Source organism: Ochotona curzoniae, unplaced genomic scaffold (assembly GCF_017591425.1).
Source record: "Ochotona curzoniae isolate NIBS_2020 unplaced genomic scaffold, NIBS_Ocur_1.0 contig_2692, whole genome shotgun sequence".
NCBI classification, from domain to species: domain Eukaryota; kingdom Metazoa; phylum Chordata; class Mammalia; order Lagomorpha; family Ochotonidae; genus Ochotona; species Ochotona curzoniae.
In genome coordinates this window covers 2294756-2307515 of record NW_024465556.1, presented here as the reverse complement: position 1 = coordinate 2307515, position 12760 = coordinate 2294756, and the positions used below count along the sequence as shown (strand labels likewise).

General features: G+C 39.7%; 1 protein-coding gene across 1 annotated transcript in view; it reads right to left on the bottom strand.

Moving 5' to 3' along the window:
• The window catches only part of ASAH2 (N-acylsphingosine amidohydrolase 2), a 54839-nt gene extending 42493 nt beyond the window's left edge, over window positions 1-12346 (bottom strand). Inside the window, exons 1-6 of the mRNA XM_040975779.1 lie at window positions 11838-12346; window positions 8816-8947; window positions 5931-6109; window positions 4380-4529; window positions 1845-2021; window positions 432-559 (exon numbers count right to left, since the gene is read on the bottom strand). Of these exons, the coding sequence (XP_040831713.1) occupies window positions 432-559; window positions 1845-2021; window positions 4380-4529; window positions 5931-6109; window positions 8816-8942 (761 nt within the window). The 5' untranslated portion in view covers window positions 8943-8947; window positions 11838-12346. The remainder of the gene's footprint in view (window positions 1-431; window positions 560-1844; window positions 2022-4379; window positions 4530-5930; window positions 6110-8815; window positions 8948-11837) is intronic.
• Window positions 12347-12760: the final 414 nt, after the last annotated feature.

Here is a 12760-nt window from a genome sequence, read left to right as displayed (position 1 = left end):
TGGAATGATTTCTTCCTGATAACTTGTAATAAAAGAGCTATTCACTAATTTCGCAAAGACCTGGTATGCACATGTTAATCTCCATCTTACAGATGAAGAAGCTGAAAGCCAATAAATTAAGATAAGTAAACCACTAAAGGTCACACGACTAGGAGACTAGGAAATGATAAAACTAATTGAGACCACATCTGTCCTGAATGTAAAGCCTGGACTCCTTCAGACATCTGTATGACCTCTCACAGTCAACAGAGCCAAGAAATATGTGGGAAAGTTAGTGCTTGCTTCTGAGCCCATAGCATGTTTTAAAATTATTTGGCTTCATTGCTTTCCCAGGATCACACCACATTTATCAAGTAATAGCCCTACTCTTAGAGTGTGTAGCTGTTCCCTGAGGGAAACACAGTGAACTTGTTTCAATAATTCTTTCTCACCTTGCTCTCTCTGACTGTGGATTCTGAAGATAAGAATAAGGGCTTCGATTGATCTGTGCACCATCCACTATTCCTTTGTTGATAAAGATTTTGCCTGGTTTCAAATTTTCATGTGCTATCTCAATGCTCTGAAAGTTAAAAAAACAACAACAAAAAAGGTGTTGTAAACGTAAAAGTCCTGTTGAGGATCACGACCTAGTCAATACAAACAGAAAAACCCCATGAATAATCTGAACAGTCTTCTGTCTGTAGCCTGTCTCTGTTATGGGATAAATGTTAGAGATCCACTTGACTGCTGTTTCCCAACTGCATTGGGTTGGGATAGAATTAAGGCTGTGCAGAGAGAATCCCAGTGCTGGCCAAGGCCTGGACTGACAGAGTTCCATCCGCGTGGTTCTCAGGGCTGTTGAACAATGCATGATGAACAATTTCAGATGGAAAATTTAAAAGAAACCTGACTTTTATAACATTGGGACAAGATTAGTTAATATGTAAATGTCTTACCACTCAGTAAGGCAAAACTCTTCACTTTTTTTTTTGACTGTGAACTACAATGAGATACGTATTTCATCACAACTTAACACATATATAAACATGCATCCTAAAGCAAAATATCACAGAACAAGTATTTTTTACCATGTGTTAGGTGTATGATATCTTCCAATACATTTTACAAAAGTTCTTTTTTAAATGAATGCATATCATACTTGATAAAATTGACCTTACAAAGCATTAGTAAATTGCTTCCCTCATTTTGAAAAATATTTTCATTATAAAGAAATGTCTGCCTTTGCCAGCCGGATTACTCTAATTTCAGGATGATACCATGACAAAAGAAAATAAACAGAAACTGTGCCTGGAAGGCAAAGAAATGAAGAAAACAATGATCAAGAATCTAGGAAATAAAAGCATGGGCTTAAAGACAAGAAGGAGAAAGGCACAAGCTCTCCAACCTGGGAATGTGAGAGGAGCAGGATACTATTGTTCTTAGTGCACCATGAAAGCCTGTATATATGCTAGAGGATTTTAAAAATATGCATACACGTTCATCAACTAGATATTCTCTACCCTTTGGGAAGCATAATGAAATATTAGTATTGTTTGCAATTACTTCTGGTTCCATGACAGGTTTTGTTTCAGATACCTTTATGAAGACCATGTTGGACTCTATATCATTTTTCAGGATTGCATGCAAAATACACATAGGACAGTAAGCCATAGAAACTTGCTATACCAGTCAATCAGAGCTACAGTCCCAGAAGCCCACAGGTCAGGGGAATCACGAAGAAGGTGGGGGCCAAGATGTGCTAAAATCCACATTTCACAGGAAGTCTCTTCTTATCACACCAAATCACCCCTTAAATGCTTGGAAGCAGTGGTAAAGGACAGCAGCCTCTGGGGGTCTTTGCTCACCTTCACAATGCCATTGACCATGTACTCAAAAGTTCGATTGCTAAATCCCTCACTGGCGATGACAAATACAGTGTACTGGAAATAGCCGGCTGGACCTGAGTGTGTATGGGTGCCACTCAAGATAACGTTGTCCCTTCTGTACAGGGAACCATATTTGCTTTGTAATCTGTTCAGGACCTTCAGGAAAAAAAAAAAAAAAAAACAGAAAAAGAACAGAAGAGACATGACCTATTATTCAGCATGACAAAGTACTTGGGTGAGTTCAGTCATGGATCCACACCGGTGACACCTTTTCAAAGTGGACCCCCATTTGTGTTTAACTATGTCATCTTAGTAATAACATCAGTCATTGCAGTAGCTAGCATGTACAAGCACAATACTTAGTATTTTATATACATTAGTCACTGACGAATCTTTATCACAATCCCCAAGAGGTAGGTATTGTTAGCCTCCCATCTTAGTTGAAACACTGAAATATATGGAAGTTAAATATTTTGCCCACTAATCTCATGAGGAGTAGAGCCAGGTTCCAGATCCAAGTCTTTCTAACAATAGTACTCTTACTCCCATTTTCATTCAATACATTGTACTAATATTCTACTGTTCTATGTATAAGTAACATATGAAGCTTCTACCTTGAAGACATACTTATTCTGATGATGAAAATTAAATAGAGCTTCCAAGTATAAGGATCCCATAAGGCCACTGGTTCATGTCCTAGCTCATCCACTTCCCATCCAACCCATGTTTAGGGCCTAGGAAAGCAGTAGAGAATGGCTCAAAGTCTTGGGACCCTGTATACACATGGGAGACCCAGAAGAAGCTCCTGGCTTCTGACTTCAGATCAGATCAGCTCTAGCCATTTAGGGAAGAAACCTTGCTTCCAAAGTGGTTCCTGTTAGATGCTTTGAAATACTGAAAAACTAGTTAATACAGTGATATAGACAGTCTGATAAACTGTCTATCAGGGACTTAGGGTAAAAGAAATTCTCATTTGTATTGTTTGCCAATTTCTATGTTGTAAATAAACCACCTTGGTCAATTTCAAGCAACCAAGTTTAAGAGCCAGCTCACAGCATTCCTGAGAATTTAATCATTGGCTCTCCAAGCAGGTTATAGCACTCCACCCTTGCACAGGAAGAGCTGTTTGTACGTTATTTACTTCACATTCTTAAAGATTTCTGTTCAACCTCTTCTACTTTGATTGAAGAGCTACACCACTCTAATTCCAAGTATACACTCACAAAAGCAGAAAGATCTTACAAGCCATCTTGACCCACTAACCTCTTCCTGCCCCAAAGCGGAATTATTGGGTAACCACGTTCATGCCAGCAATCGTATGATACGATGCAAATATGGAAAGGAAATATGCTACAACCAAGATCCTAACATCCCTCTAATGAAGTAATCTTTATTCTCCATCCCAGCAAGTTTCTAAGTTAATTCTATTTGATCCTAACTCCAGCGACACCTCCTCACTACTCTTACATTGTCTCCGAAAGTACAAAGTTTATTCAAAAGGCAATGGAGGGCCTGGTGCAACAGCATAGTGGTTAAAGTCTTCGCCTTGCACGCGCCCGGGATCCCATATGGGCAACGATTCTAATCCCAGCAGCTCCACTTCCCATCCAGCTCCCTGCTTGTGGCCTGAGAAAGCAGTCTGGGGCAGCCCAAAGCCTTGGGACCCTGCACCCACTTGAGAAACAAGAAGGAAACTCCTGGTTCCTGGCTTCAGATTGGCTCAGCTCCAGACATTGCGCTCACTTGGGGAGTGAATCAATGGATGGAAGATCTTTCTCTCTGTCTCTCTTCATCTCTGTTGATCTGCCTTTCCAATAAAAATAAATAAATCTTTTAAAAAGGCAATGGGAAATGTGCATTATCAAAAAATAATGCATGGATTTCAAAATTTTCCATGCCAAAATTTACTTTTTAAGTTTGTTTTTTCCACTAACTTTTTTTTCTTTCTTTCCTGCCATATTCTACAATATAATTTAAAGATTAAGAGATTTTTTAAAAATGTTTGTAGAAGATTTTCAACCTACATAACAATAATCTGACTGATACAGTGAGCCCCTTTTGTGTATCACTGGATTCTGCAATTATCAATTCATGGGTGGCTTCACTTTAGTGTTGGATTTTAATTCTCATCTGATTCTTCTCACTAGTCTCAATTGTCTGAGAATCTGAACGAGAGGTTAGTGACTAAGTGGCACTCTCAAATGTCTAACAAAAGGATTAAATGGCAGAATATATGTGAAAGTCGCCTGGAACAGAATAAGCAGTCCAAAGCACATTTGCACAAATGATAAAAAGCTATCAGCAGAATTGAATACAATTTTTGATCAAGATAACATGGATGAGGAAGCAAGGCTCAGTCTTCTTGCATGATTGTCTGCTAGATTGCCATGTGTTCCTTAACACTGAAGGAAATGGAAACTTCTAGAACTGAAACCAGGAGGACTTGGTTGTGATCACAATCACCCAGGGACTTTCCTTTAACCATCTCATTTCTTCTTCCCCTCTGTCACTTACCTCCAACCTGAGTCGTTGAGATACCATGCCTATCTCAATGCTGACAAACACGACTCGATTTGACCCATCAGATTCTGCCACGATGAAAGCCCGACTGTATAGCCTCGTGAGTACGCCCTGTGCATTCTGGCCGCTTTTGCTGTAGCCCATCTAAAGAGGAAGACAGAATCCAGGCAGGGACATATGTGAAAGGATTACTTTAGGCAGGCAAAACAAAAAGATCACAGCACTAGAACACTGAATGAGAAAAAATTTTTCAAGAATTAAAAAAAAAAAAGCCAAAACCATAAAGACATCTTGAATCTTATGTGTAGAAAATGGGAAGGCCAATATTAACCAGAATGGCAGAAGTTACTCAATGACCCACAGGCGAGGAGGAGTTTGGCTGGCTCTGGATTCTATAACTGCATTAAAGATCCTTAAGGGATTTTGTGTTCTTTAAACAGCAGCTTTCCTCTAGGATGCCCAAGGCACTGCAGGAGCAAAAAAACATTCCCCATTTCCACCCTGAAACTAGGAGGCATTCTCATGTTGGTTGGCTGGTGTGTGATTTGACTTTCTGAAGAAATGATATCTTTATGACTAAGTAATTTTTTCATTGTTAATAACATTGTATTATGTGATATAGTTTTATAGGCACTGGGATTCCCCCACCCCTATGATTAAGTAAATTTTATGATGGGATTTCATCCTGATATCTATCGTGCTATCACTCCCTAAGCCGTGTCATGTCTAGTCTAAGCCCCCCTTTTCATCATGGCACAAATCCACCTCTCAAAGTCATGCCCAGGTCTTCAGGATATGCCCTGCTCATGTAGATTTCCCAGGCCAGGACAGTCAGCAGTTGCTAGAATCTGAAGATCACATAGTAGAAGGAAGAAAATCCTATCATACACTGTCATGCTCAGGCTTCCCAGCAAAGCATTAACAGAAATGGTTATTTCAACCATCATAGGCAAGATATCACATTTTGGTAATCGTCAGGCCACCCCAGAGCTGACCTACATAGAGTTAACCCATAAATTTTGCCTATTTTTAATAGGTGATAGATTAAAATCCTCACATCTTCAATCCAGAGATTTTTCTGACTTCTCTAGGGAAAAAAAAAAAAAAAGACAGCACACCCATGAGCCCACACTGCCACATGGCAACACTCAGCTACAGCCATGCACTTTTTTTTCTTTGTACTCACCATTTCCTACTAATCCCTTTTCTACATAGAGAGTTTACTAGACATCCATGATCATCCATTAAACCCGATTCAATCATTTGAGACATTTACACACTGATGCCCATTCCATAGTATCTGAGTTTGCCTGATCTGGCTCTTCCATTTATTAAAAAAAAAAAAAACTGTCCAGTTGTCTTTACAACAAAGTTGTGATTAAATACATTTTCTCCTTCTCAGAGTCTGTTATTCATAGTGCTAAACAGGAACAAATTTAATACAAAAGATTGAAGAAAATAATGAAATAATAATTGGGAATGAAAGCAGGATATAAAATAACCAAATGACTTACAGGTTTCTTGAGGAGCATTGGGTTTACCTACCAAATTGATGTCTGCCACTTGTCCTGTGCAGTCAGCACGCCCTGCCCCAACAAGGTAGCCACTGAAGTTCTGAGGCAGAGGTGGCTCTGGGGTGCAGGTCACAGGAGCAGACTGTGTGGCTGCAGGGCCCTGTGTGCCTGGAGGGCTCTGGGTGGTTGAAAAGTCCACGTTTCCTGAGTTTAAAATGGAATAAGACATTTGAGAAATATTTTGGCTCACTTATGTGTCATAAAGAATATATAAGTTCCAATTCCTAAGGAATCGTATATCTATATACTTTCTTGTATGTCAGCTGTACAGTGAGAGATGCTGTTGGAAATCCTAATTTTAAGCAGGGTCTCTTTCTTAGACTAGAGATGTTTCAGACTAACAGTCAAATGCCCTTCACCTTCCCATCATGAACCATTTTTTTGTCAACTCATCCCTTTTGTTCACTTGACTACTCATCTGTTCCAACAAATAAAACAAGAATCATTTCCACTGTGATTTACTAACGCAATGTCTGGGGATTTCCTTCTTCCATTCTTGCCATCCTGTTGTCTCCTTCCTTTCCACTCCACCAACCAACATCCAACACTCAGAGTTGATCTTCTTGCTCCAGCTCTGCTCCTCATCTCCAGGATGTCCCAACTCTCTCTATACTGCTCTGGTCTTCCTCAACTATCTAAAGACTTATTAATGGAACTAATATATACTATATATGGAACTATAATGGAACTAATATATACTAACTATATACTTGTTGACATACCTGCAACTTATTTAAATCACTCTGGTATCTATATATCCATATCTAGGCATATTTATTCACACATACATTTTCCATATAAACATGAATACCATGGGAGGCAGAATGACAAAGATTAAGAAGTCAGTTACCAAAAACACACTTTCTGATGACTACTTAATTAAATTCTTTAATGTATCTCACCCATATTTTCCATCCATTGAATGGAAATGAGAGTAACAGCCTGCTTCCTAGCATTGTTTTGAACATTCAATATATTCATGCACTCCAAGAATACAGAACAATGCTAGTGTATAGCTTTGGGTTTACTTATACCTCTAGATATCTTACATACACCTTTTAGTCAGGAGTAGGCAGAGCAGGACATGTTGGTGTCACAAAACATTCGTGGCCATACAGTGTTTTTGTCCAGGAATTAACAGCAGATTCCCACCAGAATTCTAGGGCTTTCAGAGCTAAAAGAAATTATACATCACCTGGCTCAGCCTCCTGAGTTTTATAGAAGAGATGTGATTTAACCAAGATTTCATGACGGGCATGTGATGAATCAGATATCCAACCTAGGTCCTAGAGCTCAGACTCAGATACTTTTTCAGCCAAATTCCAGATAGGGCTACAAACAATGTCTCCTCATACCAAAACCTAAGTTTTTTTCATGACACCAAATATTTCAAAGAGGAAAGTGGGTACCTTTGCTATTTAGTTCATTGCTATCAAGATAGAAATCTTAACCACTTAGCCCAGAACAAGTAGCGCCCTCTATAAAGAGGCCATTCAACAGGCAGTAATCACTATTGGCAGGACAGTTACTGTCTTTATTAATAACTTCCTTAAGTTGAAGCTCCTGATTAGGAGCTAAATGAGTCCTAAGGATCCTTTCATTTCCAGCAGTCCAAGACCCTGCCTGCCTGCCTGCTTCTGGAACAGAAGGTGTCTCTTCCTCAATGTTTTTAAGGGATGAGAAGCACCAGGACACAGAGCACACACAGGAAATAGAGACCATAAAAAGAAACACTGTGGTGAGAAACATCATCTCCTTCTCCATTTAGCCTAAGACCCGACCCACCTTCTGCTTTGTCAGAGCATTCAGTCTCTGCCCCCTTCACTCATTTAGCAGGTATGGAACCTGACCCTGAAACAGACCTTCCAACAAAGAACTACTGCCAATAATTCTTGAAAAGTAGCCTACAATTTGAATAATTTGAAAGACCTCAAAGAGATGTATAAAAAATCATCTTTCCAGCTTCTTTTGAAAAGCTCAACCCATGTGACATTATGAAAACATGCAGCTGATAATGGGGAGGCCTTGTGAATACCCTTTACAAAATCATGCACTGGCTACCTATTGCATCTCATTTACGGAACCTAATTGATTCCTGTAACCCATTTTTTTTTTGGCATTTAACACCCCCTTATCTGAAAGTTTTTCACAAACTGATTGACACCTAATAGACTTTTCACTCTTCTTTTGATCTTAGGAACTGAGGATACCAACAATGAGACAAAGAAAAAATATCATAAATATTAGACACAAAAAGTTGGAGTAGATGTTGTGGTACATCAGGTTAAGCTACTCCTTGAGACAACTGCATCCCATAATGGAATGCCTGGAATTGAGCCTCATGTCTGCTGCCAATCCAGCATCCTGCAGAGGCACCTGGGAAGCAGCAGACTATGGCTCATGTATTTGAATATGATTTGCAGTCAAGGTGGAGACCTGCTGCTTGGCCCCATCCAGCCATCTTGGGGACTTGGGAAATGAACCAAAGATTGGAGGAGACATCTGTGTGGTGCTCTCCCTTTAAAGGAATAAAAAATGAATACATAAACTGTTTAATATAAAAGCTGACATCATTGTGTTTGAAAAATTTGAGCTATGTTAGATCAGTGGTTAAGTAAAGGCAAATTTCTGCAAGTCAGAAATTGCTAACTGGCTCTTTGGGAACAAAGGTAAACTAGATAAAAACTGCTATCAAGCAGACAAGGTAATGAAAGTAAAGGGAGAGGGCTACCCCCAAGTGCATGTGAGTGTGAGTACACACTGAACTAACAGCAGGCCCTGCTCCTTATCTTGAGGTTCTTGGTAACATTTCCCAACAGGCCTCGGAAGGGCATCCATGGGAACCCATATGCTTGCCTTTGTTGTTTTCAATGGTGCCACTGGTGATAAACAAGAGGCTGAGAAGGGCCACGGTAATGGCAGTCATCATTACAAGGAGGAAAATGAGGAATGCCTCCAACGCGGAGAAGCTTCGTTTGGCCATATTCCCTGAAGCAAAACAGAGATGAAAATATATATAAAGGAGGAAGAAAAATGAAACACAAGTTAAAATGTACATAATTCATATGCTTCAACTCTCTCCTAAGGCTAAGATGCCTTCGCTCCTTCATATTAACACTGTACCAAGAAAGGAAAACGCAGAGCCTACCTACTGCGAATTCAGTATCCCATGGAAAACAAGACCAATTTACAACATTCACTTTGACTAGATCAGATGAGGTTTCTAAATCCTGCTCAACACAGTGCTGTGCCTGGCAGCTACCACTCATGATTTGGCAGTGACAACAGAATTAAAATATCTTCACATTCCTTGGCTACTCATACTGCTTTCATATAAGCAAAGACGCTGTTTACAGGTCTGGGTTGGGAACACTGTTGACAGCAAGGATGATTGAGGGACATACTTTTCTTGCACTTGGACAAAATCGCACTGGGATCAGAGCTGTACTTGATGGTTATGAACTCAGTAGAACTGTCTTCAACACATGGATGTGGAATGATATATTCTTTTTTTAACTTTCAGTTATTACATGGTGGTAAAAGGGCATAGAAAAAGGAATGGCATCTTTGATCTCAAATTGGACATTTTTACAATTTCCTTTCAGTGACCAGAAAGATCCCAGGTACCTGGTGTGATGGTTCAATAGGTTAATCCTCTACCTCCAAGTGCCAGGATCCCATATGGGTGCTGGTTCATGTCCCAGCTTTTTTCCACTTCCCATCCAGCTCCCTGCTTGTGGCCTGGGAAAGTACTCAGGATCTCCTATGGATGTCCTAACTTCTGCACCTCCAGTGCATCTCCCTGATAATGCTCTTGAGGAAGCAGCAGAAGACGGCTTAAAAACTTGGGTGCTTGCACCCATCTGAGATACCTGAATGAAGTAGCTGACTCCAGGCTTCAGTCTGACACCGACTGACCATTGCAGCCATTTGGAGAACAGGCCAGCAGATGAAAGACCTCTCTCTTTCACTCCCTCTTTTTCTCTCTAACTCTGACTTTCAAGCAAGTTTAAAAAAAAAATTTTAAGTCCCTGTGTTACATAAAAGCATTGCATGGCCTAAGAGATTCCTTAAGCTGTTTTAGGGTAGAAATTCAACACAGAAGCTAAAATCCATGCAATATAGGTAAATGTATTAACATGGAGGCTTAGACTCTGAAATCTCATTGCAAAATTAGTCTCATACATTTATTAAGGAATTTTGGGGAATCTTCCCCTGACACCAAGCCTCCGTTATCCCTCCCATCTGTAAATACCCCTATGGGGGTATGTTGACAATGTTAGGACCTGTCACATATAGTTCCTCTCAGAATAAGATGAAATGGTGTAAGCAATCCCATTTTTGTTCAATAGAGTATAAGTACAAAGAACACTAGCATTTATCATCAGTTTCCAAAATAGCAGAGTTTGTACTCCTCCCTGTCTTCAAGGAGCTTACAAGAGGCTAATACTAAAGGGTTATTAAATCCAAGTAGTTGCTTTCAACATGGATTGATTTGCAGCTAAGACTTTTGCTACCAGCAAGAGTTGCAAATAGCAACAAATAAACAGGTATTCAATATGATCATACAACTTTTTTGGTGTTAATTTGACTTATGTGACAAGATGAAAAATAGTATTTAAAATTTTAGCTGAAAAGAAAATAAGTTCTTATTTACAGGTGTGAAAATCAGATTGCTTTTTATTTTAAAATAATTTGTAAGGTGGCAAACCTGATCTAGAATTCCCTAGGACTCAGTTTGTTAAACTAAAGTTTTCTAGGATGGACTAGTGGCTGTTTCCTTTTGCAGAGCAGGGATTCCTCAGTCAATCACAGTCCCTACCAGGAGGGTCATCTCTATTTAGTTACTGATTTTTCTGTGGGCATGCCATTCTAAACCCCATCCAAGAGTGGAAGATCAGTCTGACAGCAGATGTTTCAGAGGTGCAGTTAAGCTGGGAGTGGACAAACAAACCGGAATTGAAAATCTTTCCTCATTTATCTGTCATCCCTGTGATCACATTCACCACTTATAGTGGGGACAATTGAAAATCTGGGGCAAAAACAAAGTCATTTAGTGTCTTGGTACCAACTTCTATTATCAACTTTAGGAAAAGGAAACACCTCTAAGGTATACCTCTGACACTCGGGTGACCTAGAGTATCTTATTAGGTCCTAGGCGGTAGTTCAGATGCAGATTTCCAACCCAGCATGCCCAGTTCCTGCTCAAAGTTTTGATTTCTATAACAACACAGTAGGAACCTGTGTATCAAACAGACATGGCACACACACACACACAAAAATTCCACACCACTGTGTGTTTGTGTGCATGTACCAATTTTCCTCTATGAAACAGATGATAGCCTTGTATACAAGCCAGGAATGATACTTGATTTCAGATTAGACCTTCTATCTCTAATTTAGATTTGAATAATCTCACATGTTCCAACATTCTGTGGAGTTCCTGAATCAGTGCCAATGTATTACATTTTTTGCACCCAGTTCAGCTGACTCAACCACTACCTTTACAGAAATTAGGATATGGGTTGGTAGTACTTCTTCCTACTAGTAATTAAACCATGAATTTGAATATTAAAATAGATGCCATATCTGTCTTCAGGGGGGAAATGCATCTTGAGACACAAAGCCAACAATTTTATTTAGAGATTCTAAATGTCATGGTTTCCACTTAATCTGTTCTATACTTTCAAGCTCATGATACAATTACGATGCTGTCAAAATACAATAGCAAGTCATTTGCTTTTCAAGGGTGTGACAGTAAACAGTACTAATTCAACAAAATGCATTTCTAGACTACGAGAACTGCGTGGTTCTCTAGTATTAGACAGAAAGATGATCCAAGATTTCCCACTCCCTAGGAAAAGCCAGTCATGCTTACCTGAATCCACCACTCAGAAGAGCTGCCACATCCCAAGACAGCAGGTGACCATCCAGAATCTTGCTCCCGTTCTGCTTGTATGGTACAGGATTCAGACTTCTCACAGTGCTTCCTGAAATCTACTGAGAAGAAATGTGCACAGTCAAGTTCCAGAGGCAGAACTCTGAATAGCACACCTTGGTACATGGATAAGATTAAAACGTATTGATAACAAAAGGCTTATATGCAAACTATCTTCAGGGAGAGACTTATCATCAGAGAAATAGGTGGCAGAAGGTCTGCTGAGCTGAAGGTCATGCCAGTCTTCATATATCTCTTTCAGCCTAACAGACTGTGGTCGGCAACCCAGACCACAAAACATGCACCTGGTTTATGTACCACTGCCAATCAACCCAACACCAAAGGTAGTACTTATGTATGTTAGTTATCAATATGGACTATGTCTACCACTGGACAATATGAGACAGTATTATCCCATTTAAGTACATCTGACTTTAAGTATGTGGGGTCATATGCCTAAAAAATCAACAATCTATTAGTTTATCACTATTACTGGTGATTCCGGGTGTTTTTTTCTTTCATCTTTCTGCCTCTTGGTATAACCATGCATCACATGTCCAATGAAGGCTATACAGCATTACACTTCCTCTTAAAATATGCGTGCTACAAAACAGTGGAAAGTTAAGTCATGGCCTGTCAAGACAAAGAACAAGAAATAGACCAGCCCTCCTCCTTTTTTCCTTCTTGCAAGCCCAATCTGCCTAGGAATCCCATCAAAGAGAACAACGCAGAATTAGGCAACAGACCAGCTCCCAAAGTTCCAACCCAAGTATTATCAGTGTAAGTTCCTTCGAATAAAGTATTACATAGTGGATCTTTGAAAGCTCTGTTACTATAGGTGGGAGCACCTTAAATCTTGTTAA